General features: G+C 39.1%; 1 protein-coding gene across 1 annotated transcript in view; it reads right to left on the bottom strand.

Annotated features, from left to right (window-relative positions):
* Positions 1-27244, bottom strand: part of trabd2b.S (Trab domain containing 2B S homeolog) — a 167462-nt gene that overhangs the window by 74641 nt on the left and 65577 nt on the right. The window contains exon 3 of the mRNA XM_018260873.2: positions 17542-17688. Within this exon, the coding sequence (XP_018116362.1) occupies positions 17542-17688 (147 nt within the window). The remainder of the gene's footprint in view (positions 1-17541; positions 17689-27244) is intronic.

Here is a 27244-nt window from a genome sequence, read left to right on the forward strand (position 1 = left end):
TAAGGACAGAATTTCGAAACATAAATCCACTATCCGTAAAGGGTTAACGACATTACCTGTACCTGCACATTTTGTGGAAGCAAAACATTCAGTCAGCCAACTTAGATTTCAAATAATTGACTCAGTGGAACCACCTAGAAGAGGGGGGGACAGACAGATGTTGCTTCACAAACTGGAGATGCAGTGGATTCACAGACTTGACACGGTATGGCCTAGAGGATTGAACAGAGATTACACTCCTGCTTTATTTATTAATCAGTAGGTAGTAGACTATTGGAGTTTACATTTATTGCTCCTTGAAAACTAATGATCTTTTTTCTCCTTCTTTTTTCTCCTTCTTTTTTCTTAAGGGTAAAAATAATGGTTTGGGAATCGGATAACTCTGAGTGCCATCATTACCTTCTGCAAAAGGAATCAGGGAATAGAAAGTTGCAAGAAAGGTAATATGGGCATCTCAGATTGTCCAATTGTTAAAATGATGAAAACGAAACTGTACACATAGGATCATGTTTAACCAGGGATCAATTGCTGGTATTCGAGCAAAATGAGTAAACAAAAAACATTTCTCTCGAAAAAAACTTTGTTTATATAAATATATTTTTCTAAAGTAAAAAAATTTTAAAAAAGATAAACAATAAAAAATTCTTTTAATGATTTTAATCTGTGAAAAAATTTTTATTAGCACAAATAATATAAAATATATATATTTTTATATGACACTTTATGTATCTGATGCACTTATTTATGATACTCATGAAGATGGGCACTATACACAATAGTTAAAGATATTCTGATTGTTACACACTATATGTATCAAAAATGTGATTTGTTGTAATGGATGTTCCCGCCCACCACTCCCCCTGACCTTTCCCCGCCCTCCCTATTCACTATTTAACACAGAGTAATGTTTGTAACTACATGCTTGATAAAGGGTCCTGTGAGACTCGAAACGTTGCATTTTTTTGTCTACTGAGCCAATAAATCACAAAAGATTTTTTCACAAGAAACAACGTGTCAGTGTGCTGCGGTTTGTTGGACATTTGCATATGATTGATACCCATGGCAGAGTGGGATTTTGACTGCTAAGCACCTGGTCCTCAAGGGATAAGAAACGGAGGTGAGCGCTTCATTCTTGTGTGTATGTTATATATAACATAACCAAATTTTATTATATATTCATAACATCAGAATATAACATTGACATTGTGTAAACCAATATCCCCCTGAGCCTATGTCAGTCTGCCTTTTCCTTGACCCAAGCAATATCCTCTAGCCGAATCATCCTGGCTCAGAGGATATCCCGTAAGCCTCGAAATCCTTTAGAGCCTCCCCTAACTGGAGCCCGCCATTAATGCTAAATATATTGCCTGCCTCTGATTTCCCCTGATGGTCACCCACCTTAGGGTTTAAACCATCACATCATGAGCATGTCTCTCCTAGTGGCACAGTTTTAGTACCCAGTAGACTGACAAGGGCCCATCCCTTCTGCTGTAACTAATATCTAAACTAGGTTAGATTTGCCATAACCCCCACTTCGTCCAGATCTAACCCAATCCCCCTCAACCCTCTTGACCACTCCTGTAGATCTGTTCTCAGGGAGGGCGGGTGGGAAACCTCTCTTCTTTCCCCTGCTATCAAATGGTGGCACTCTTCAATTACATTGGCCACCAGTGCTCACCCTTAGGCTTAACCACCCTCCTTTCCCCTAACCCCTCCAATAGGGTCCTGCCTGTGTTAAGCCCGGGTCATGATGCCACTCCTCCTATCCTTGTTGCTATCCGTGGCATTACTTTATAGAGAATACTAAAGGAGACAACAACACCTAAAAAGACATGAAAGGGAAAGGGTACAATAACACTACATGCATTCTTGTACAATTCCATCATGTAAACACAAGATGAAACCAAGAAACCAAAGAAATATTTCTGTGCATCAAGTACAAAATGAAACACAGAAGTGAGGTGGCACATCAATTTAGAATTGTGTCTAGATAAATGCAGATACCAATTTTGACCATCTTATATTGAAGTTACATTTTGTATTTTCCTGTTGGCATGCCAGATTCTAAAGGGGTTATTTATTAAAGTCAGAATGCCGAAAATCTGAAAAAAATCGTTTTTTACTTTAAAATCCAGATTTTTAGTAAAAAAGATCCCCAGACCTGCCAAGGTTGCATATAAGCTATTGGATGGGAAATCCTAAAAAGTCAGAGTTTTAGTGCAGAAAATCCGAAAAATTTGCATAATCCAAATTTTTCGCGTTTTTTCCTGCACAGGACATTTTCGGGAAATAATTATTGATAAATAAAGGGAAAAAACCCGTGCAGATTTGGTCAGGGATAGTTTTCAGGAAATAATGACATGAAGTCAGACTTTGATAAATGGGACTCCCCATGTTTGGAGGTTAAGTTGGTAAGAAGGCAGGTTTTAGACTTCTACAAAATGCTGTGGAAGGCCTAATTCCCTATCTGCTAATGTAGACCAAATTACCCACCTGCCAAGCACCCTACAGTTCAAATATTTTCCTTGGGAATGGACATGGTATTATTGCAGGCATTTTGTTTTCTCAGTACTGGGTATTTTGATTTACAGGTAAGGGACCGGTTATTCAGAATGCTCAGGACCGGTTTCCGAATAAGGAGTCTTTCTGTAATTTGGGTCATCATACTTTGAGTCTATTAAAAATTAATTCAATCATTAAATAAAAACAATATTTTTTGCTTCCAATATGAATTAATTCTATTTTAGTTGGGATTAATTACAATTTACTGTTTTATCATTCAGACAAAAAGGAAATCATACAAGCATGGGATCTGTTATCTTCAAAGACGCTATCCAGAATGCTTACGGAAAGACAATCTCCCATAGGGGCAGATTCAATAAAGGGCGAAGTGACTAACGTTAGCGAAAATTCACCAGCGTGATGTCATTTCGTTACTTCGCCGATTTACTAGCGGACACAGGCGTAACTTTGCTAGTGAAGGAGATAGACTCTAGTCGTAATTCACTCCCTTACGCCAGGCGAAGTTGCACTCTGGCGAATGGACATAACTACGCAAATTCACTAAGATGTGGATTTTACTGAACGTTACCTCTTGCGCCAGACTTGCCTTCGCCACCTCAGACCAGGCAAAGTGCAGTAGAGTAGATAGGACTTCCTCAAAAAATAGTTGAAAATGTCCCAAAAAACACTGGCGACTTTTCATTTTTCAGGGTGATAGGCTGCAAAAGAGTGTACATTCTTTTTGGGGTACCCGGCTTCCCCCCTACATCTCATAACATACAGCACATAAACTATACACTGGGCTCATGTGTAGGACAAAATAACAACTCTATTTTATTTTATTAAGGTTTCTGTTTTGTGTAGTGTAATGTACTTGCTGCTACATATACGTCTATTCAACTTTAACTTCCCGTCGTATACAAATTAGGCAATGATAGCGCTACTTCACCAGCGTTCGACGCCCTGGACGCAATATCGGATTTTAGTGAATTAGTGTTGTTCTGGTGAATTTACGCCTGGCGAACTGTTGCGATGTGAGCGCAAATTTGGCACTTGAATCTGAATCTGCCACATAGACTCCGTTTTGTCCAAATAATCCGACTTTTTAAAAATAATTTCTTTTTCTCTGTAATAAGTACCTTGTACTTGATGCAAACTAAATTATATCCAATCATTATTAGAAGAAGCAAAACTAGCCTTTTGGGTTTATTCAATGTTTACATGATTTTCTAGTAAATTTAAGGTATGAAGATCAAAATTACAGAAAGATCCATTATCCGGAAAACCCCAGGTCCCGAGCATTCTCGATAAACAGGTCCCATACCTGTATAAAGTGCATACACAGATATTTTGCTATTTTCCCTTGGATTTGGGACATACCCAGAATACACTGAAATAATTTAAAATCAAATAAATCATGTTTAATAAGGAACACAAGCAAGAGGGTGCGTACATATTTGTGACTCTGTAGAAATCAACGCGAGTTCCTGTTTGCACTGGGGACTATGGAAATTCATGTCAAGTGTCTTTAAAACATTTGTCATATGGTTGGACCTGTATTTAAAATGACAGGCAGAATTACTTCCAAACGTAGGTCAAAATAATAGGCAAACACGGGTAACAAGCATATACAAACGCATGCATAGCTGCAAGTAAAACTCATATGAACAAAATTTGTTGCATTTGTAATCAGATCTGAACCACTGACATTCCACAACCATTAACTGACATATATTTTGAAGGTGGGCCAAACATCTGTGTTTCCATACCCCAAAGATTTCATTGTATTATTTTTATTTTTTTACTTCCCTAATTTTAACCCTGTCGTTTAATAACGTTTTACCATATTATTTATTTGTAATAACTAGGTTAATAACAACATTAAGGGGCCGATTCACAAAGGGTCGAATATCGAGGGTTAATTAACCCTCGATATTCGACTGGGAATTAAAATCCTTCGACTTCGAATATCGAAGTCGAAGGATTTTAGCGCAAATAGTGCGATCGAACAATCGAAGGATTATTCCTTCGATCGAACGATAAAATCCTTCGCATCGAACGATTCGAAGGATTTAAATCCAACGATCAAAGGAATATCCTTCGATCAAAAAAACTTAGGAAAGCCTATGGGGACCTTCCCCATAGGCTAACATTGACTTCGGTAGCTTTTAGATGGCGAACTAGGGGGGTCGAAGTTTTTTCTTAAAGAGACAGTACTTTGACTATCGAATGGTCGGATAGTCGAACGATTTTTAGTTCGAATAGTTTGATTCAAAGTCGTAGTCGAAGGTCATAGTAGCCCATTCGATGGTCGAAGTAGCCCACAAAACACTTCGAAATTCGAAGTTTTTTTACTTCGAATCCCTCACTCGAAGTTAGTGAATCGGCCCCTTAATATATTTATTTAAATATAGACCAAGACCTCTATGCCAGGATGCCAGTAAGATATTACCAAATAATAGCATTTTAATAATGCAACTTTATTCATGTAGGAGATTCTACACAATCTTTGCAATATATCTTTGTAATAAATGGCAAAACTGGGCCTACAATTTATGGCATTTTTACACGCACCCAGTATGTATGGTATAAGCAATGTTATAGTGAAAATCACTGGCTTTATTTAAGGTTTACGCAAACTTCAAGTATCCCTTAACCCAGAAAACCGAAGGTCCCAAGCATTCTGGATAACAGGTCAAATAATAACTATATATATAATAAAAACATAACGGGACAGATGAAAAATTAATTAAAACACTTTTTTTTCATAATTCACTAAATCAAATACATTCTGAAAAATTGACGGGTATCAGGTTTTACAAATGTGTTAATTCATTAATTCATCATAAAGTTTACTGTTTGTCAGGAAAATATTTCAGGCAGGCGTATTTTGTTAAACGGAAAACGTAGGAGATTCCCCAATAATTCACAGATCTGCAGATGGTTCTTTGATATGAGGAATACTGTAAGTCCTAAGGAAGTGTGTTTTGTTATGAAACTTAGTTACCATCAAGTATGAGGTACTTTTTTTATTACAGAGAAAACTGAGATTTATATCTATAATTCCAAGCTTTCTGCATAACAGGTTTCTGGATAAAATATCCCATACCTGTACTGCACTCGCCAGGTCTTTTTTCATTTGCATAGATGCATCAAAAGTCTATAAGAAAGTTCCATGATCCTGTCACAATATTGTGACCCTTTTCCTGATGACCGGAAACATGACTGAAACATTAGGGGGTTATTTATCAATGTCCGAATTTATCTTAATATTTTCTGCTACAAACTCCAATCAAATCCGCTCGGGTTTTTTACGCTTATTTATTCTGTTATTCTGTTTCGATATAGTTTACAATTCAATGAGGCTAAAGGTGATAAGACAGTTGGTGATTTACCCAAGTAGCTGATTTAGCAGTTATTATCTGGAATCTGACCTAAGTCTACATTACTTACATTACAGTAAAAATTAGCATTATATCATATAATCATTATATATGATTAATCATTATATATATATATATATTATATCATATAATCGTTATATTTTTTTAATTTCACATTTACATCAGTAATTAAGCCTTTCTAATGATGCAGATCTCAGTGTCTTGCTAAACGCAATCACTCAGTATGGTTGACAATGTACTTCCCATCTGACTCCAATTTTCATTCCTTTTTTAAAGCATAGTTCTGTCTGGCCCAAACACAGCTGCTTGTCAGATCCCAGAATTCTGCAAACACTTGAGCCTCTTTTAAGAGCCAGATTGCTGCTTAGAAACATAGGACAGCTTTATTATGTTGGATGACAAAATATTTACTGTGATTTTATATATTCTTGTACTTTTTTGTGTGCGTATATATATATATATATATATATATATATATATATATATATATATATATATATATAGATATATAGATATATAGATATATAGATATATAGATATATAGATATATATATATATATATATATAGATATAGATATATACACACAAAAAAGTACAATAATGTCTAAAATCACAGTAAATATTTTATGATCCCACATAATAGATCTGTAATATATATATATATATATATATATATATATATATATATATATATATATATATATATATATATATATATATACATATATATATACATATATATATATATAGGTGTAAACCAGATGTATTTTAATGTAATTTAAATAAACTATTTGGAGAAAAAGAGAATCGGTGTGCGTGCTATCCTCTGCTTATATATATATATATATATATATATATATATATATATATATATATATATATATATATATATATATATATATAAAGGAGTAAAGAAGCTCGCACTCACAGGACTTATCAAAAACAAAAATGGTGTTTATTTCAAAATAAGCAACTAACGTTTCGGCTTGCACTCAAGCCTTTCACTTTGAGAAAGGCTTGAGTGCAAGCCGAAACGTTAGTTGCTTATTTTGAAATAAACACAATTTTTGTTTTTGATAATTCCTGTGAGTGCGAGCTTCTTTACTCCTTTACCTAAATTTTTGGGCATATTGCACCCAGGCAGCGATGACTTTTTGACGTGTTGTGCCGGCTTCCTGATCACTTTATATATATAAAGGCTGGTGTGGCAGCCGAAACGTTAGTGTGTCTCAATAAATTCATCACTTTATTATAAGTCCTGAGTCGTGCGGCTTCTTTGGAGGAGGATTGTATGCAGTGCTGCGAGGCATGCACCCAGGCCCTGAGTGAACATTTGTCGTGAGTGCTGGGATTTCGGGGGATTATATATATATATATATATATATGATCACTGAGATGATATATGGTTAAGCCTTATGCGAGAAATGTGCAACTAAAAATCAATTCATTCTTCATGGAGCTACGATTTATCCATAGACATATGTTAACATTTTGAGATTACAAATTCTGTAGTAATCCATAACGCATTATGACTTCTACTGTGGAATTCTATTCTAGTGCATGGAACTATTTACTAAATGTCATGCTCACTAATGCTAAACATTTGTCCCCCATATGGTTTTCCTGGTGTGCTGATAGCATGTTTGACTGTTGCCTGCCCAACACACTTCCAGCACTATGGATAAGATTTCTTGCACTTGTTGGTCAACCCAAATCTACCAAAAGGGACAGCTGTACATCCATATGTCTTGTTTGCTCTCCTACATTGGACAGACATTTTTTATTGCTCAGAATGGACTGGCAGAAAGCTTGTTTTTGTTTAATGGAACCACATACTTAATATTATTATGCTAGGCTAGTCTGATTGAACTGCGCATCTTTGTTTTATTATAACATTTCTTTTTCATCCACATCTGCAAAGAGGTTCTGTAAGCACTGTAAGAACTACAAATAAAGTATAATAACACCTGAAAACACAACAGGGTGTCTGTTTAACCATGTTTTCCTATACTGTATCTGTAATTTGCTGTGATAAAAGGGCACCCAGCCAATCATTGGTGAGCAAAAAGTGGAGCCCAAAAACAAAAAGTTTGAAGAACACTGCATTGGGGTATATAACCTAGATTGCTTTAAGGTGTCTATTGTGGGTTTCCTATGTGGCTTACACTTCTCAAGCTACGTACCATAACTGATTATGTATTACATTTTTAATTTTGGATAGCATACTGGATATACCCTTTGATGTGCTCATTACTATATAATACTAATGTCTCTTACCAACCTAAGTGGGTATGGACACGTTTTTCGACCTTAATTAGATAATTGAGTGCACAGATGGACACAGCATTGTTTGCATTCTGGTGCATGGAAAATATTCCTTAAATATTGAGTTATAAGAAAACGTATATTTCTATATTTAATAAACAACTATTTCTTATGTAACCTTAACATAATAAATACCTGAAAAGCATGAATCTGGAAAAGTGAATGAGACAAGCTGTTTTTTGACAGTCTATTGAGATCTAGAGATGTCGCGAACTGTTCGCCGGCGAACTTGTTCGCGCGAACATCGGGTGTTCGCGCTCGCCGGAAGTTCGCGAACGTCGCGCGACGTTCGCCATTTTGGGTTCGCCATTGTTGGCGCTTTTTTTTGCCCTCTCACCCCAGACCAGCAGGTACATGGCAGCCAATCAGGAAGCTCTCCCCTGGACCACTCCCCTTCCCTATAAAAACCGAAGCCCTGCAGCGTTTTTTCACTCTGCCTGTGTGTGCTGAAGAGATAGTGTAGGGAGAGAGCTGCTGCCTGTTAGTGATTTCAGGGACAGTTGAAAGTTTGCTGGCTAGTAATCGTTTTGATACTGCTCTGTTATTGGAGGGACAGAAGTCTGCAGGGGTTTGAGGGACATTTAAGCTTAGGTAGCTTTGCTGGCTAGTAATCTACCTTCTACTGCAGTGCTCTGTATGTAGCTGCAGTGGGCAGCTGTCCTGCTTCTGATCTCATCTGCTGACTGCTGCAATAACAGTAGTCCTTGTAAGGACTGCTTTTATTTATTTTTTTGTTGTTTTACTACTACTACTACTACTACTACTATAAGAGCCCAGTGCTATTAGTCTAGCAGTGTTGGGGAGTGGGACTGGTGTGCTAATCTGCTGCTCCTAGTAGTTCAGCAGCACCAACTTTAATTTTTTTTTTTTAATATTCATTTTTTTTTTATTTTACTTTTTTTATTTTACTACCGCTGTAGTAGTGTATAAGTTGACCTTTTAGGCATTATTTGCCCTGTAGGCATTATTTGCACACTGTTTTCTTCAACCCGCCATCGAGCTGTGTGACCTTGTTCACATTCTGTCTAAATATCCATAATATTACCGTCTCCAGAAAAAACACCGGAGTCACTTTTTTCAAGCAGCCATAATATATTTTACGTAATCCGTATCCACCGCTGTAGTAGTGTATACGTTGGCCTTGTAGGCATTATTTGCACACTGTTTTCTTCAACCCGCCATCGAGCTGTGTGACCTTGTTCCCATTCTGTCTAAATATCCATAATATTACCGTCTCCAGAAAAAACACCGGAGTCACTTTTTTCAAGCAGCATTCATATATTTTACGTAATCCGTATCCACCGCTGTAGTAGTGTATACGTTGGCCTTGTAGGCATTATTTGCACACTGTTTTCTTCAACCCGCCATCGAGCTGTGTGACCTTGTTCCCATTCTGTCTAAATATCCATAATATTACCGTCTCCAGAAAAAACACCGGAGTCACTTTTTTCAAGCAGCATTCATATATTTTACGTAATCCGTATCCACCGCTGTAGTAGTGTATACGTTGGCCTTGTAGGCATTATTTGCACACTGTTTTCTTCAACCCGCCATCGAGCTGTGTGACCTTGTTCCCATTCTGTCTAAATATCCATAATATTACCGTCTCCAGAAAAAACACCGGAGTCACTTTTTTCAAGCAGCATTCATATATTTTACGTAATCCGTATCCACCGCTGTAGTAGTGTATACGTTGGCCTTGTAGGCATTATTTGCACAGTGTTTTCTTCAACCCGCCATCGAGCTGTGTGAGCTTGTTCACATTTTGTCTAAATATTGATAATATTATCGTCTCTAGAAAAACCACTTGAGTTACTTTTTTTCAAGCAGCATTCATATATTTTACGTAATCCGTATCCACCGCTGTAGTAGTGTATACGTTGACCTTGTAGGCATTATTTGCACACTGTTTTCTTCAACCCGCCATCGAGCTGTGTGAGCTTGTTCACATTTTGTCTAAATATTGATAATATTATCGTCTCTAGAAAAACCACTTGAGTTACTTTTTTTCAAGCAGCATTCATATATTTTACGTAATCCGTATCCACCGCTGTAGTAGTGTATACGTTGACCTTGTAGGCATTATTTGCACACTGTTTTCTTCAACCCGCCATCGAGCTGTGTGAGCTTGTTCACATTTTGTCTAAATATTGATAATATTATCGTCTCTAGAAAAACCACTTGAGTTACTTTTTTCAAGCAGCATTCATATATTTTACGTAATCCGTATCCACCGCTGTAGTAGTGTATACGTTGACCTTGTAGGCATTATTTGCACACTGTTTTCTTCAACCCGCCATCGAGCTGTGTGAGCTTGTTCACATTTTGTCTAAATATTGATAATATTATCGTCTCTAGAAAAACCACTTGAGTTACTTTTTTTCAAGCAGCATTCATATATTTTACGTAATCCGTATCCACCGCTGTAGTAGTGTATACGTTGACCTTGTAGGCATTATTTGCACAGTGTTTTCTTCAACCCGCCATCGAGCTGTGTGAGCTTGTTCACATTTTGTCTAAATATTGATAATATTATCGTCTCTAGAAAAACCACTTGAGTTACTTTTTTTCAAGCAGCATTCATATATTTTACGTAATCCGTATCCACCGCTGTAGTAGTGTATACGTTGACCTTGTAGGCATTATTTACACACTGTTTTCTTCAACCCGCCATCGAGCTGTGTGAGCTTGTTCACATTTTGTCTAAATATTGATAATATTATCGTCTCTAGAAAAACCACTTGAGTTACTTTTTTTCAAGCAGCATTCATATATTTTACGTAATCCGTATCCACCGCTGTAGTAGTGTATACGTTGACCTTGTAGGCATTATTTGCACACTGTTTTCTTCAACCCGCCATCGAGCTGTGTGACCTTGTTCACATTTTGTCTAAATATTGATAATATTATCGTCTCTAGAAAAACCACTTGAGTTACTTTTTTTCAAGCAGCATTCATATATTTTACGTAATCCGTATCCACCGCTGTAGTAGTGTATACGTTGACTTTGTAGGCATTATTTGCACAGTGTTTTCTTCAACCCGCCATCTAGCTGTGTGTATTATCGTTTCCAGAAAAACCAACTGAGTTTTTGTTGTTGTTGTTGTTTTTTTAAAAATAATGCCAGGCAAAGGCAGGCCGCCACGCAGAGGCCGTGCTAGGGGCCGTGCTGCTATGCAATCCTGTGGCCCTAGCAAATTTCCCAGTTTTAAAAAGCCAATGACCCTGAACTCCCAAAATGCTGAAGAGGTAGTTGACTGGCTTACACAGCACACCCCATCCTCTACCGTTTCTAACTTTACCACAACATCCTCCTCATCCTCCACTGCTATGGCCACCCCACGTAACACTTCCTCCACCACCGGTGCCCCTTCTTCACTGGGGTCAGAGGAGTTATTTTCCAATGAGTTTCTTGAACTGAGTAATGCGCAACCATTATTGCCAGAAGAAGATGAAGGAGATGAGGACCTTACACCAGATTTAATTCTGGCAGAGAACACGATAGAGATGGACATAATGAGTGATGAGGAGGAGGTCCCCGCTGCTGCTTCCTTCTGTGATGTGTCAGAAGAAATTGATGCATCTGAGGAGAATGATGATGAGGAGATTGATGTTTTGTGGGTGCCTAGTAGAAGAGAGCAAGAGGAGGGTAGTTCAGATGGAGAGACGGAGAGTCAGAGAGGCAGTAGGAGAATAAGACTTAGAAGAAGCAGGGAGGACAGCCCGCAGGGATCAGCAGGGCAACAACATGTATCGGCACCTGTGTTCAGCCGGCCAACGCACCCGCCATTGCCGCCAATACCGCCAACTCCGCCAACTTCTACTGTTACCGCCAGATCGCACACTTCCAAAAAGTCAGCAGTGTGGGATTTTTTTAATGTGTGTGCCTCTGACAAAAGCATTGTAATTTGCAATGAGTGCAGTCAGAAACTGAGCCTTGGTAAGCCCAACAGCCACATAGGTACAACTTCTATGCGAAGGCACATGAGCGGCAAGCACAAAGCACTTTGGGAGCAACACCTCAAAGGCAACAGGCAAACTAAAAGCCACACTCCTTCTGGTCCAGCATCTTACTGCTCTACCTCTGCTCTCCTTGACCCGTCTGAACCACCCTCCACTCCGCCTTCCACCTTGACCACCTGTTCCCATTCCCAGTCATCTGCCACCAGCCAAGTTTCTGTGAAGGCCATGTTTGAGCGTAAGAAGCCAATGTCTGACTGTCACCCCCTTGCCCGGCGTCTGACAGCTGGCTTGTCTGCACTCTTAGCCCGCCAGCTTTTACCATACCAGCTGGTGGACTCTGAGGCCTTCCGCAAATTTGTAGCAATTGGGACACCGCAGTGGAAGGTACCCAGCCGCAATTTTTTTTCTAAAAAGGGAATACCACACCTGTACCAACATGTGCAGAGCCAAGTTACCGCATCTCTGTCACTTAGTGTTGGGCCAAAGGTCCATATGACTACTGACGCATGGTCCTCCAAGCATGGTCAGGGCAGGTATGTCACCTACACTGCCCACTGGGTGAACTTGGTAATGGCTGGGAAGCAGGGAATGGGTAGCTCAACAACAACAGTGGAGTTGGTGTCACCGCCACGGATTGCACGCGGTTCTGCCACCACCTCTACTCCTCCATCGCTCTCTACCTCGTCTTCTTCTTCTTCTTACTCTGCTGCTGGGTCCTCCTTCTCCTCCTCCACACCTGTGCACCCCCAGCTCCCCTAGGCTATTCGACGTGCCAGGTACGCCGTTGTCACGCTGTCTTGGGGATGACGTGCCTGGAAAGCAAAAACCATACCGGATCTGTACTCCTGTCATCTCTGCAGTCACAGGCCGATCGGTGGCTGACCCCACACCAACTGCAGATCGGAAAAGTGGTGTGTGACAATGGAAGCAATCTGTTGGCAGCGTTGAGACTAGGCAATTTAACACATGTGCCCTGCATGGCACATGTGTTAAATTTAATAGTCCAACGTTTTGTCTCCAAGTACCCAGGATTCCAGGACGTTCTCACCCAGTCCAGAAAGGTGTCGGCCCATTTCAGACGTTCCTACACAGCCATGGCACGCCTTGCTGACATTCAGCAGCGCTACAACATGCCAGTCAGGCGTTTGATTTCTGACAGCCAGACTCGCTGGAATTCAACGCTCCTTATGTTGGAACGTCTGCTGCAACAACAAAGGGCCGTCAACGAGTACCTTTTTGAACTGGGTGGTAGGACTGGATCTGCACAGCTGGGGATTTTTTTCCCCCGTTACTGGGTGCTTATGCGCGATGCCTGCAGGCTCATGCGACCTTTTGAAGAGGTGACAAATATGGTCAGTCGCACCGAAGGCACCATCAGCGACCTAATACCCTTCGCTTTCTTCCTGGAGCGTGCCGTGCGACGAGTGACAGATGAGGCTGTAGACCAGCGTGACGAGGAGCTGGAAGCGCACGATTTCTGGTCGGAATCACCAGAACGAACCCAGGCACCTGCTGCAACGCAGGGAGAGGTGCCAGAAGTGGAGTCAGAGGAGGAAGGTGGCTTTGTGGAGGAGGAGGAGGAGGACCAACAGGAGCAGGCTTCCCAGGGGGCTAGTGGTGACCTTTTGGGGACCCCTGGTCTTGTACGTGGCTGGGGGGAGGAGACCGTGGATGATGCAGTCCTTGATAATGAGGAAGCGGAGATGGATAGCTCTGCATCCAACCTTGTGAGAATGGGGTCTTTCATGCTGTCATGCCTGTTGAAGGACCCCCGTATCAAGAGGCTTAAGGAGAAGGACCTGTACTGGGTCGCAACGCTACTAGACCCTCGGTACAAGCATAAAGTGTCAGAAATGTTACCAACATACCACAAGTCCGAAAAGATGCGGCATTTACAAACCAGCCTGCAAAACATGTTGTACAATGCTTTTAAGGGTGATGTCACTTCAGGAACTCATCAACATTCCAGGGGCAGAGGTGCCAGTAATCCTGCCACGAGCACACCTGCAAGGACAAAGCCCTTTGGCCAGTCTGTAACGTCAGACATGCAAATGTTTTTCTGTCCAAGGCAGCGCCACAACCCTTCTGGATCCACCCTCAAAGAACGCCTCGACCGGCAGGTAGCGGACTACCTGGCATTAACTGCAGATATCGACACTCTGAGGAGCGATGAACCCCTGGACTACTGGGTGCGCAGGCTTGATCTGTGGCCAGAGCTGTCACAATTTGCCATGAACCTCTTGTCTTGCCCAGCCTCAAGTGTGCTCTCAGAAAGGACCTTCAGTGCAGCAGGAGGGATTGTAACTGAGAAGAGAACTCGCCTAGGTCACAAAAGTGTCGATTACCTGACCTTTATTAAAATGAATGAGGGGTGGATCTCGGAGGGTTACTGCACGCCGGAAGACTTGTTCTGACTTCTATGCAGCTGTCCTTCTCTTCAAGCCTCATGACTCCACACACAGCTGTCCTTTAGCGTCCTCCTCCTCCCTCCGCCACCGTTACAAACTAGGGTGCAAACCCTACTGGTTTAATTTTTTCTGGCCTCTGTGCTTCAGTGGCTGCAACCAAAAAAACTGGGCAAACAATGTCTACAAGGTCAACGTATGGCAAAAAATGACTATTTTCAGCATTTATATGGCATATTTTTTCTGGCAACTGTGCTTCAGTGGCTGCGTCCAAAAAAATGCATATTTTCTGCATTTATATGGCATAATTTTTCTGGCAACTGTGCTTCAGTGGCTGCGACCAAAAAAATGCATATTTTCTGCATTTATATGGCATAATTTTTCTGGCCTCTGTGCTTCAGTGGCTGCAACCAAAAAAATTTATATTTTCAGCATTTATATGGCATAATTTTTCTGGCCTCTGTGCTTCAGTGGCTGCAACCAAAAAAATTTATATTTTCAGCATTTATATGGCATAATTTTTCTGGCAACTGTGCTTCAGTGGCTGCGACCAAAAAAATTACTATTTTCAGCATTTATATGGCATATTTTTTCTGGCCTCTGTGCTTCAGTGGCTGCGGCCAAAAAAACTGGGCAAACAATGCCTACAAGGTCAACGACGTTGACCTTGTAGGCATTGTTTGCCCAGTTTTTTTGGCCGCAGCCACTGAAGCACAGAGGCCAGAAAAAATATGCCATATAAATGCTGAAAATAGTAATTTTTTGCCATACGTTGACTCAACGTATATGGCAAAAAATGACTATTTTCAGCATTTATATGGCATATTTTTTCTGGCAACTGTGCTTCAGTGGCTGCGACCAAAAAAATGCATATTTTCTGCATTTATATGGCATAATTTTTCTGGCCTCTGTGCTTCAGTGGCTGCAACCAAAAAAATTTATATTTTCAGCATTTATATGGCATAATTTTTCTGGCAACTGTGCTTCAGTGGCTGCGTCCAAAAAAACTGGGCAAACAATGTCTACAAGGTCAACGTATGGCGAAAAATTACTATTTTCAGCATTTATATGGCATATTTTTTCTGGCAACTGTGCTTCAGTGGCTGCGTCCAAAAAAACTGGGCAAACAATGCCTACAAGGTCAACGTATGGCAGTTGTTTAAAGAGAACAGTAGATTACTAGCCAGCAAAGCTACCTAAGCTAAAATGTCCCTCAAATCCCTGCAGACTTCTGTCCCTCCAATACAGAGCAGTATCAAGCAGATTACTAGCCAGCAAGCTTACTATCATCTGTCCCTGAAATCACTAACAGCTCTCCCCCTACACTATCTCTTCCAAGCACACACAGGCAGATTTTTCAGATACATTTTTGCCCTTGATCCCCCTCTGGCATGCCACTGTCCAGGTCGTTGCACCCTTTAAACAACTTTAAAATCATTTTTCTGGCCAGAAATGTCTTTTCTAGATGTTAAAGTTCGCCTTCCCATTGAAGTCTATGGGGTTCGCGAACCGTTCGCGAACCGCTCGCATTTTTGCGCAAGTTCGCGAATATGTTCGCGAACTTTTTTTCCGACGTTCGCTACATCCCTATTGAGATCTACTGACCACCAGCTACAGGTCTACTGGTAGACCCCAATTTACCTTTTGGGGACCTGGCTTAAAGGGATTAATTTTTAGCATTTGAGAACTTTGTTTCCATTTGATCACAGTGCGTTAGATGGAAACCACAGTGATCTTTAGCCCATAAGCAGAACAGCATGGTATTTCTACCGAGTAGCAAAGCAGCACTTGCAATCATTGTCTGGATGTGCACAGCACTCTTACAACACTCTGCTTTGTTTGTATCTAAAATGGGACAGGTTAATCTACAACACTCAACATATGGGTGTCCATTATCCCAATAACTGAAATTCATTTTACTTATGAACCCCACAGATTGGTTAACTTAATTAATCTCAGTTTGTAATGAAAAATAATTGTGTGTGTGTGTGTGTGTGTGTGTGTGTGTGTGTGTGTGTGTGTGTGTGTATATATATATATATATATATATATATATATATATATATATATATATATATATATATATATATATAAATATAAATATATATATATATATATATCCCCACCCCTCTCTAGCAACCCTCTACCATCTGGCTTTAGGGCTGAAATTATCAGAATTTTTAAGATTTGGTGGCCATGATCTGTACCCTTGCATGTTACTAACTTCATTAAGAAATCTGTCATATGCTTTACATAATAAGAATCATTTATGTTAAAAAAAACCTATTTAAAATCACAGTCAAAATAAAGTTTTAACTAGTTAGATAAAAAAAACAATAAATCATTAAACAAATTTGATACATAAAACTGTGTTCTAATGTGGCACTTGCATTATTGGGAGACTTCCTTTTCAAAGCATGTTGCCCAATAAGACATATTAGGGGTCAACTTTCCTCAGTTCTTACCATCATCCCAATCAATAGTATGCCTGCCTTCTTATGCCTGAAAGCAAATGCCTCTGTCCACTTGCATGACATGAATAACATTGCAGATACGATTTGCACTTTAGTAACCACACAATTTTGCTCCTGAATTATCAGAATTTGCATTATGCTTTAATTCAGAGAAAAGTAAGCATTGTGGGGAAAACCAGATGGAGCAATTATTTATACTTGGTCCTTTTTGTAACTGAGCCTATCTACTTTTAACCACTATTTATTTTTTTCTGAGGGGACTATCCTGCTTTTTCATTTTCTTCTTCCTCTGGAATTATTACTCTAAAAATTCTCAGAAATGATCGGGGCCCTACAGTTTTTACCTTGTTATTTGGTTCTATCAGTTGGTTGAAAAGCACAATTAATTGCTTCGCCTTAGATATCAGTATGGAATATATCACATTGTGTGAACGTAATAGTCACATTTCTAACTGACAGATGACAAACCTGGGAAGAATCTTGGCTAAATATCACAGCATTGAGGTCCCCACAGTTGTAATGTTTGATAAGGTCCTCTGTGGTATATGGAGCTTGGAAACTTCCTGCCCGTAGACTTTCATGTTGCAACAATGTTTGATTTAGGGCAAACAAAACCTAAAAACAAAAATATAAAAGAGAATCAAAACTACAATCCATGTTGGTAAAAAAGAAGCGCAACATGATAAAATAAAATACATAATAAAGTAGCAGGCCAGATAACTAAAAAGAATTATGTTCTGAAATAATTTGCTTTAAAAATAAATAATCACAGAAATTGAAGGTCATTCCTTATCACAAAAACATCATAATCTTTCAATAGGCATTACATTATGGGGCCAATTTATTAACAATCAAATTTCTGTTTTTTTCCCAAGAATCTCGAAAAATCTGTTTTAATAACAAATCAAATTTCTGCTTTTTTTCCACGAATTTTCAAAAATTTGTGGTTTCCCAATATTTCTTAAAAGCTCTAAAATTTGAAGAGTTATTAAGTATAATAACCACAAAAACCTCTAATTCAAAAATTCCCCAGGTACAGTAAAAGTTGTTAAAGGAAGCTGTGCTGATCTTATTGGACCATTTTTAATCAATGTGGACTTGTGGAGGCTTATTTATCAACATTCTCATTTTAGTTTTAGTTAATTTTTGAAACCACGACTAAACTCTAAACTCTGAATGTCATGGAATTTATTATAAGATCCAAATATATAAAGTTAAACAAAAAAATATGAATACCTTGAATACCTCTAAAAATCTGAAAACCTTTAAAAGTCCAAATTGATTAAAATCGGTCCAATAGGATTAACAACTTTTACTTGGCAAATTTTTGCATTAGAGGTTTTTATGGTTTTTAGTGGAAAAAAACTGAAATTATATTGTTAGTAAATAGACCCCTTAGAGGCGTTTGTATTTTAATTATTTTTTTGGATCGTTGAACGATTTTTTCCCTTCATGCTTTTTATATTCAGATTTTATAATAAATTCCATGGTATTTGTGGTTTTAGAGAAAGTGAGTTTAGTTATGGTTTCAAAACCCAATAAAATGAGACTGTTGATAAATAAGTCTCCACCTTTTAATTTATTGTGTGCAGAGGGGCTGCTTTATGCAAATATGTGCTAATTTGCACCAATGCAGTTACCAATAGCAACCAATCAGGCCCTGCTTGTTGGGATTTTTATTTTAGTTGGCCAATAAGGGCTTCACCTTTACACCACTTTTATGTATTCAAAGCTAATTGCTGATTGGTTGCTATAGGCAACATCACTGGTGCAGTTTAGCAGCTGCATTCAAAAATTTGAGCATTTTCTATAGGAGACAACAGTGTCATATGTACTGTTTTACATTATAAATTTGTAAATGGAAGAATTTAAATTGCACTATGTTGATGTTTCCATTGTTGTTTGAGCTGGCCCAGAAAAACAAAAATGTTGATCAGGCCAGGGGATGGTGAAGACCTCTAATCCATATATGCCCCATGGTCATCCTTCTTTTCTCTACACTGAATTGTCACCAAGGTTAGAGGCTAAACCAATTTTTGCCATGACTCTAGGATGGAAGTCCCCAACCTTTTCTTACCTGTGAGCCACATTCAAATGTAAAAAAAAACAAAAAAACGGAGAGCAACACAAACATGCAAAAAGTTCCTGGGCGTGCCAAATAACAGCTGTGATAAGCTATTGGTATCCCTATGCGGACTGGTAGCCTGCAGGAGGCCTGATTTGGCAGGACATCAGGTTTTTATACAACCATGTGCTTTGAGGACATTGGGAGCAACATCCAAGGGGTTGAGAGCAATATTTTGCTCAAGAGCCACTGGTTGGGGATCAATGCTCTAGGGGATATATTATAAAGATCCTGTATACAAAACCTTGTAATCTAAACGCATACCTTTGTGTCTTTTGGAAAGGTATATAACTAAATACTATATGTACCCAAAGGGGTATATTTATTATGCTGTGTAAAACGAAATTTGCTGAAAAAATGGTGTAAAAAGCTGTGTAAAATGAATGGCAAGTTTATCAAGGTGTGTGTAATTTTATGCCATGGGAACACCAGATTTGACACCTTTACTTTACATTGCGTCACTCCAAGTCACTCCAAGAAAAAAAAAAAATTAACATTTTTTATGCAGTTGTGGTATATTATCTCGCTGTTTTTTATACAGCATAATGGTGATGTGTGTTGTATTATCTCGCTGTTTTTCATACAGCATAATAAATGTGCCCCGAGGGCATATGAGTGTTGCTCTGTAATATTTACGCAGGTCATGTAAACTATTCCTCCTTGGCCAGATTATCTGCACTTTTATATTTTTTACTGTCCTGCACGTTCTATGTTTTATTCCTGATTTCTTAACAAATATGAAAATATCACTTTAGTTTCAGTCATGCCTAAGTTTCCATAAACTCTTCCTGCCTGATAATGACCTTTCTTAGCTCATCCAGCTGCTCAGCTGTATTATAATTCTCTATAAGAAGCCAGAAAGTGTGTTTAGCTTTTCACCAAGCTGGATTAATATGGCAGCATCAAGGACTTTAATTTGCTTTAAGTTTTATTTGTGTTTTCTAAAACAAAAATGGTTTGCTCATTTTACCCTAATGATGGATATCATGCTGTACCCTTTTTTTCCGTCTATATGCCAGTAATTAGGAGGGGAGAGTGTGAGGTTATAGCTTCATATATTTCCCCTTCTCAACATATCTGGCTCAAAGCCCAGGCTTAAGGCTCAGGTTATGCAGGTCTGTGACTCTACATAAGTAGAGTTAAGTAAACAAATACGTGTTAAAATAAGTCCTACAAAAGTGTAATGTAGACTTCTTTTTCCAAACCTTTCTTTAAGGTAATGTAATAGCTTTAAAAGTTCGACACCATCTGCATAGAACAGTTCTATGAGCACGACTAGCCTAGCCAGCTAACAGCAAATAAGGGTACTGAGCAGAATGCTACTATTGTGCCTGAATCTTTCCATTACTGGTAGTGGTGCCCAGATGCTTTTGTTTCATGCTCCCGTTTGTGGTGTATCATTTGATCAGGGATTTGATCTTGGCTTAAAAAACCTGAATCTTAACAGCACGGCATGCTTAAGTTTGGAAACTAGCAAGTATTTTACCAGCCTAGCCAGTACAAATTATTCATAATGCCAATGTTATTAATAACACAGAAAGATAAAAATATAGGAAAGCATCCAATAAGCTCTCAAACATTTCTCTGAACATACTGCATATATTGTATCTCTAAGTGCATGCAGGGACTCAAGTAAGACAAAGAAAATATTAGTTCACTATTGTCAATGATTATAATATATTTGGTTATTATTTTTGACTAAGCAAGATAAACCCCGGTTTTCTTGTATTACTCCATATTAAATTTTTTTGCCCCAGAGCGGATAAACTTGATTCCAAAGTCTTGTGAAACCGGGAATTTTCTTCAAATCTAAAAATATACAGGAAAAAGAATGTATGGCTCAATGTTTCCCTTTAAAAAAAATTTTTGTGTTTTTATCCCAATTAAATGAATGGGTTGTAAACACAAAAATGAATGGGAATATAAAGTAACTCTTCGGCAATCATTCATTTAACGGTTTTCAAGCTTATTTCTTCTAAAAGTAATTGCTTCTGAAAGTGATGTGCATCCCATTCTGCTCTCTGCACTGCTGCTTCTGCCTACTGAAACTATATAGCAGAAGTCAGCTGTGAGGCCTGTAAAGAACCAAGCAAGGTACTTTAAGATAAAGAGAACTGGCTAGAGAAGAGCTGGCTTTTTCCTACTATGTGCCTAGAATCATTGTACCAGGTTGTACAAAGTATTGTAGAAACTGTAGTCTTGGCAGGAAGAGAACTGGTTTTTGATAACTTATTTCACGAGTTAGAACCAAAAGTGCAGAGAACAGAAAAGAACAGGCAAATACTGTTTTATGTTCTGTTTTATATTCTGTTTCTATTATTTTGTCTACCCTCCTAAATAATTGTTCCCAAATAATCATAAATTGCTTCTCCATTTTTCAATAATCCGTAATTTTTGCAGATGCCTGTACACACAGCTGTACACTTACCTCCTCCTCTTTTGGTAAACACCAGATAGTATACTTGACTTTGTATTATGTTTCACAATATGAGATATATGGATGTTTACAAAAAAAGTACACTACTATACAGGGCAGCCATCAGGGGGGGACAGGGGGGAGAGTTGTAGGGGGCCCCGAGGGTAAGGGGGGCCCGGCCACGCCACACTTTCTTGATTAGCTGGGCCCCCCTGCTTTCTGAGAGCTGCTGACTTCGGGAAGGCAGGGCGGGAGCACAAGGGGAACAATCTTCTGTCCATTACTTCCCCTTATTGGTCACTGAGTTTAAGTCCCGGTTGAGCTGCTCAGGGATTGGATAGCTGAGGTTTGAACTTCTCCTCCAGCTCATCCAATCACCATGCAGCTTTACCAGGACTTGAAATTCTGTAACCAATAGTTACAAGAAAATGCTGTCACTGGAAGAAGATGCAGCCACCTGTGCTCCCCTCCTCCCTTCTGTAGTTGGCAGCTCACTGACAGCAGGTGGGCCACACTAATGAAGTAAGTGTAACATAGCAGGGCCCCCCTAAAGGTAACCCTTTGTGGTCCCTGCTGTGTGGTGGGGCCCTGGGCACCAAATATTGTTTAAACTTCTGGGAGGGCAAGTTTTTTTTACATGGACGTTTAATGGGGGCCCTGGCCACCAATTTTCTTATAAAGTGGGGGGCCCTGGCCACCAATTTTTTCCCCATGTGGGGTCCTAGCCACCAATATTTTTTAATGGGGGGCCCTGACCACAAATGTTTTTTTCAATGGGGGGGCCCTGACCACCAATATTTTTTTATTAACATGTGGGAACCATAGCCCACAATGTTTTTTTTTTAAGTGTGTGGTGGACCTGTGGGGAGGGCGGACCTGTAGGTGGGGCTTGTGGTGGGCGCAGCCCCATGGGCCCAGGAATTTTTTTTGTATGGGGCCCTGGGATTTCTGATGGCGGCCCTGCTACTATACTACTATACTACTATAGTATACTACTACTATAAACAACAAATCATCCTTGACCTTTTTTCACCTTAAACTTGATGCTGCCCTTTTGGGAGGCCATGGGGTTACTATGTTTTGAAAGTTTCAAATTAAGAAACATTGTCTAAACATTATTTTTTATAAGAGAATTCATATATTTGCCTTTTTAAATGTGTTTTGGATTTATATTTGTCATTTCAACAAACAGTCATATTTAACATTATAATAAATATATACAGTGTCCACATAGACAGACAAGGGTAGTGTGGTAAACTGGAAATAGCTCTCTGAATGGTTGCTGGACATATATTTCAGAAACACAAAGAATATGTCTACTTTCATCCCGTGTCTTATTTCCTTCAGTCCCAGGTCAAAGACATCTGAAACCACAGGCGTATTTATTATTACTACTGTGCTGAGAGCAGAAAGCAATGCAATTCTACCAAAGACAGTGACCGTAGACCCTTCATATCAAACTGTGTATTAGTTACAATTTCCCTAAAGACCATTGAGCCTCTGACTTCAAAATAAACTCACTTATTAAGCCAGAGTGCCTTAAGAAAGTCCCACCTAATAAATATAACGCATACTATTTACTCAAGGAAATGATGGAAAATTATTACCCGGTCTTTGGAAAATAACTTTTTGATTCCTGAGATTTATGATCCTTTCGTTGAAGACTTTCTGAAGCCATTTTCTGAAGTAGTGTACTGTAACCGTTGGCGTTATTGAAAGAGTTCTTTAATAGAGGGGTTTCAACAAACATTAGCTGGTGGTTGGCATAATCCATGCTACAAAGAGATTCTGTCAAATGACCTCTTTAGTTTTCTTTAGCAGCCATAATTAACATGACCTCCCATTAATCAGGGCACAATAATGGCAATGTGTGCTTATGTGGGAGGAGAGAGGTCAGATCTCATTAGAGCTAGTTTGGATTCTGATCTCTGTGTAAGGATTACAGCATATGGGTAAAGTTTGGTTTCTTAGTAAATGCAACACATACTTAGGCCAGTGTCAGCTTTGGGAAGCACTTTCTTGCATCTCTAGTATAATGTGTCAAATTAAAAATGAGGGCCCCTGAAAACAATGTTCCTTTCATATACACATGAAGGGCAGAACAAAATGTATTCACACAAGGCATCTGGGGACTAGAATTTCAAATAACTGCTCAGGATAGATTATATTCTATTCAGTGGTTCATGAGTTTAAGTGAAAGTGAGGCCAGGTGTTTGTCCCAACCCAAACACACCATGACCACCTACTGGAGCTACTCATCTTACCTTCATTATGCACAGGAAAGCTATTTATCTGCAAGTTGTAAAAAATAATAAAAAGTCGTTGTTCTTTTTTGAATAAAAACGAAAGAAAGATTTTAAGGATGGTCAAACCAATATTAAATTACATATACAGTAAATAAGGAATGCTGCAGTTTTCTGTGATAACAGCTTTGTGACATTGTGATCGATAAAAAAAAGTGAAAAATAGAAAACAAGAAACTATATTATATGAGCTAAGGATTTTTACCTGGCCTGACAGTTTTCAGCAGATGATTGATTACATAGCTTACAAATAAACAATAGCAACACAACACTGATATCAATAAAGAGTAGCATCCTACCTAAGTATTGCTATGAAAAGGCAGTAAGTAGTTTTATATATTTTATTTATAAATAATATTGTCATTTAACTGGGTTTACTTTTTTAGTCAGGCTAAAAAAGGTGACTTTTTAGCAAATCACTTGTCTTTTACAGTGTCACATGGTGCCAGTAGTTGTGATATATTGGTGCTTGTGTCTAATAAATAAAAAAACTGAGTTGGAATATGATTAGGCTGTAAAATGAACCAGTCAGTTGCCTTCACTAACTAGAGATTCAAAGAAATAAACATGGTCACATCAAGCTGGAAAATTTAGACAGCAAGTTTAAACTTTGCAAGATTGAGGGTTTAATAAACATATTATTCTAAAAGATCACATTTCAGAGAAAAATGTGTTTTCAAGTATTTCTATTCTTGTAAAGATTAGCATTTTTTTTTCATAGAGCATTCCTTGAAGTTTTCATGATGATATTGTGTGCATAATTATATCAAACATTTGGAACAGTTTCCAGTGGTGTTTCTAAAGAGGAACAAACTAAATCTCAGGCTACAGATTTTTCCTATAGCCCGGTTGATACATTCAGTTTGAAATGCAGCCTAGTCCTCTTGTCATGTCTAACAAGCTTCGAAATTTCACTTTCAAAGTTTCTAAACAGTTTAGAATAACAATCTATTAATAAGTCATGCAAGACTTGGTCCTATTTTAATCAAAGCGTTGGTGTGAGTTCAGGTTGTTAAAATCAAATATTTGGTTTAAAGGAAGGAATTCACTTTTTTAATAGAATGATGTACCAAATTTATTATTTCAAAAAGGGTCTAGAAGGGAAACTAAATAATGTCTTTTTTCCTGTAACATTAAATTCAGTTTATTTTAGCCCCTGAGAATAATGAAGCGTTTTATTAGCAGACTTGGATTTCTGGAAAATCCTGGATCTCTTTTTTTCCCTTTGATATCCTGCACCAAAAAACTGGGTCTCATAGATTCCCACAATGACAATGAGCCAGAAGGAAACACTGGAATAGTGAAAGAGGTCTTAAAAGAGCTCTGACCTCACCAGAACCTCTATTAGTGACAAAGGGAAATCTATCAAACCTTGACAAGCAGCCCTAAATCCATACTGAAAACATTAAACCCAACCCTCATTACAGTACATATATGGCAACTTCCAAAAATAATGGGCCAGATTCAATTAGAAAAACTTATACCATAGTTTATCATATGAACAGTTCACTGAAGTCTATAGGAACATTTTAAATAGAATTAGGATGTGTTTTTCACCCAACTGAATATCTGCAATTTGCTGTGTGTAGATTACTTTGAGGATATTTGAAATTATAGAGCTCCCATTGCCAATCCCTGGGAAGCAGGATATGGGATAATTTACAATGGCAAGGCAAGGCTCCAAAACAAGCACCAGGTAACCCAACAACCCTTTGCGTGTGATTTTATGTATTAAGTCTGTGTTAGAAATTGTGTGTTTGGGCAAGAATCTGTGAAAATGTGGGCTATTGTGTGTGTGTGTGTGTGTGTGTGAATGTGAGAGACACAAAATTGTGTATGTTGTGCTTCCCCCTTTTTTTACAAGCAGCAACAAATACTGTGACTTACAGCTACTAGATATGTTGTTAACTGCTGTCCTATGTATTATTTAGTGTAATACAAAAGAAAAGGCTGAGGTTATATATATTTTGCACACAGTTGTCTTTAATAGCCATAACTGTGAGAGAGGCATTTAGCAAGGACAATAAAATTAAATTAAGCAGGGAATCATGCCTCTCATTCTGAGGCTAATAGGGAGATGTGAAGGTGCAGTGTTACCTACAGTAACCAATAGGGTGGGGGGCAGGAACAAAAGATGCGGTCTGTGATGTAAAGGGACGGAGCAACATCACTCGATGGCCAGAAGGCTGAAAAAAGGTAAGTTCTGAGTGAATTGGGTGCAGGCCAAGGGCTTTTTTTTGTAAGGGTATTACAGATTACCTGCAACTACATTGCCGGTAAATTTGTAATACCGGGCCTGGCCTTGGCAGGTGTGTTACCGGCTAGGCCGGGTGGCAACCCTAGTAGCCAATCATCAGGAATTAACAATTACATTTCAAGACATCTATACGGTAGTTAATAAAAGTATCCATACACCTGTCTGTCCAACCTCTTGTCCTCTATTTGCTGCTACAACAGCCTCTTACTCTTCTGGAAAGGTTTACATTAGCTATTGAAATGATGGCAATTAGCTTCCATACAGCCGACAGAGCGGTGATCCCTACCATATTGCTCACCAAGCCCTTTGATTTTGCTCCCATGGCCTTAAAGCTCATTTTTGGATTTATGGCTTGGAGGCAAGTTGGGGAGACATAAAGACCATGGGAACTGCCAAACAAACCTGCTTGTAGTCTGCCAGTCCAAATAAGGGCTACCACATTAACAATTACAGCCCATATTTGGCACCCCCTAGGAAAATTTCTCGTTCTTGTGTTGTTTGCCAATAGTGATGGGTGAATCTGACCAGTTTCGCTTTGCTGAAAATTTGTGAAACAGAAAATTAGCGAAACAGAAAATTTGCTGAAATCGATTGAAGTCTATGGGCGACAAATGACTCCAAGTATTGTTGATGCAACTTCACTTAAAGGGGAAGGAAACCTAGTCGGCGCAAACCCCCCACCCCCCCTCCCGTTTGTTGCCCACCCTCCCTCCTCCCCCCTGGCCTACCCGTCCCACTGGGCAAATGCCCCTAACTTGTTACTTACCCTTCTGCGCAGGTCCAGTCCAGGGAGTTCACAGACGACATCTTCTTCCACGAGATCTTCTTCCTGCTTTGAAAGGCGTTTTGGCGCATGCGCAGTAGGAGCATTTCGCCGGTACGATCTACTGCGCATGCGCGTGACTTTTGGCGCATGCGCAGTAGATCCGTACCGGCAAAATGATCCTACTGTGCATGCGCCAAAACGCCGTTGACAGCAGGAAGAAGATCGCGTGGAAGAAGATGTCGTCGGTGAACTCCCTGGACTGGACCTGCGCAGAAGGGTAAGTAACAAGTTAGGGGCATTTGCC

Source organism: Xenopus laevis, chromosome 4S, assembly GCF_017654675.1.
Source record: "Xenopus laevis strain J_2021 chromosome 4S, Xenopus_laevis_v10.1, whole genome shotgun sequence".
NCBI lineage: Eukaryota > Metazoa > Chordata > Amphibia > Anura > Pipidae > Xenopus > Xenopus laevis.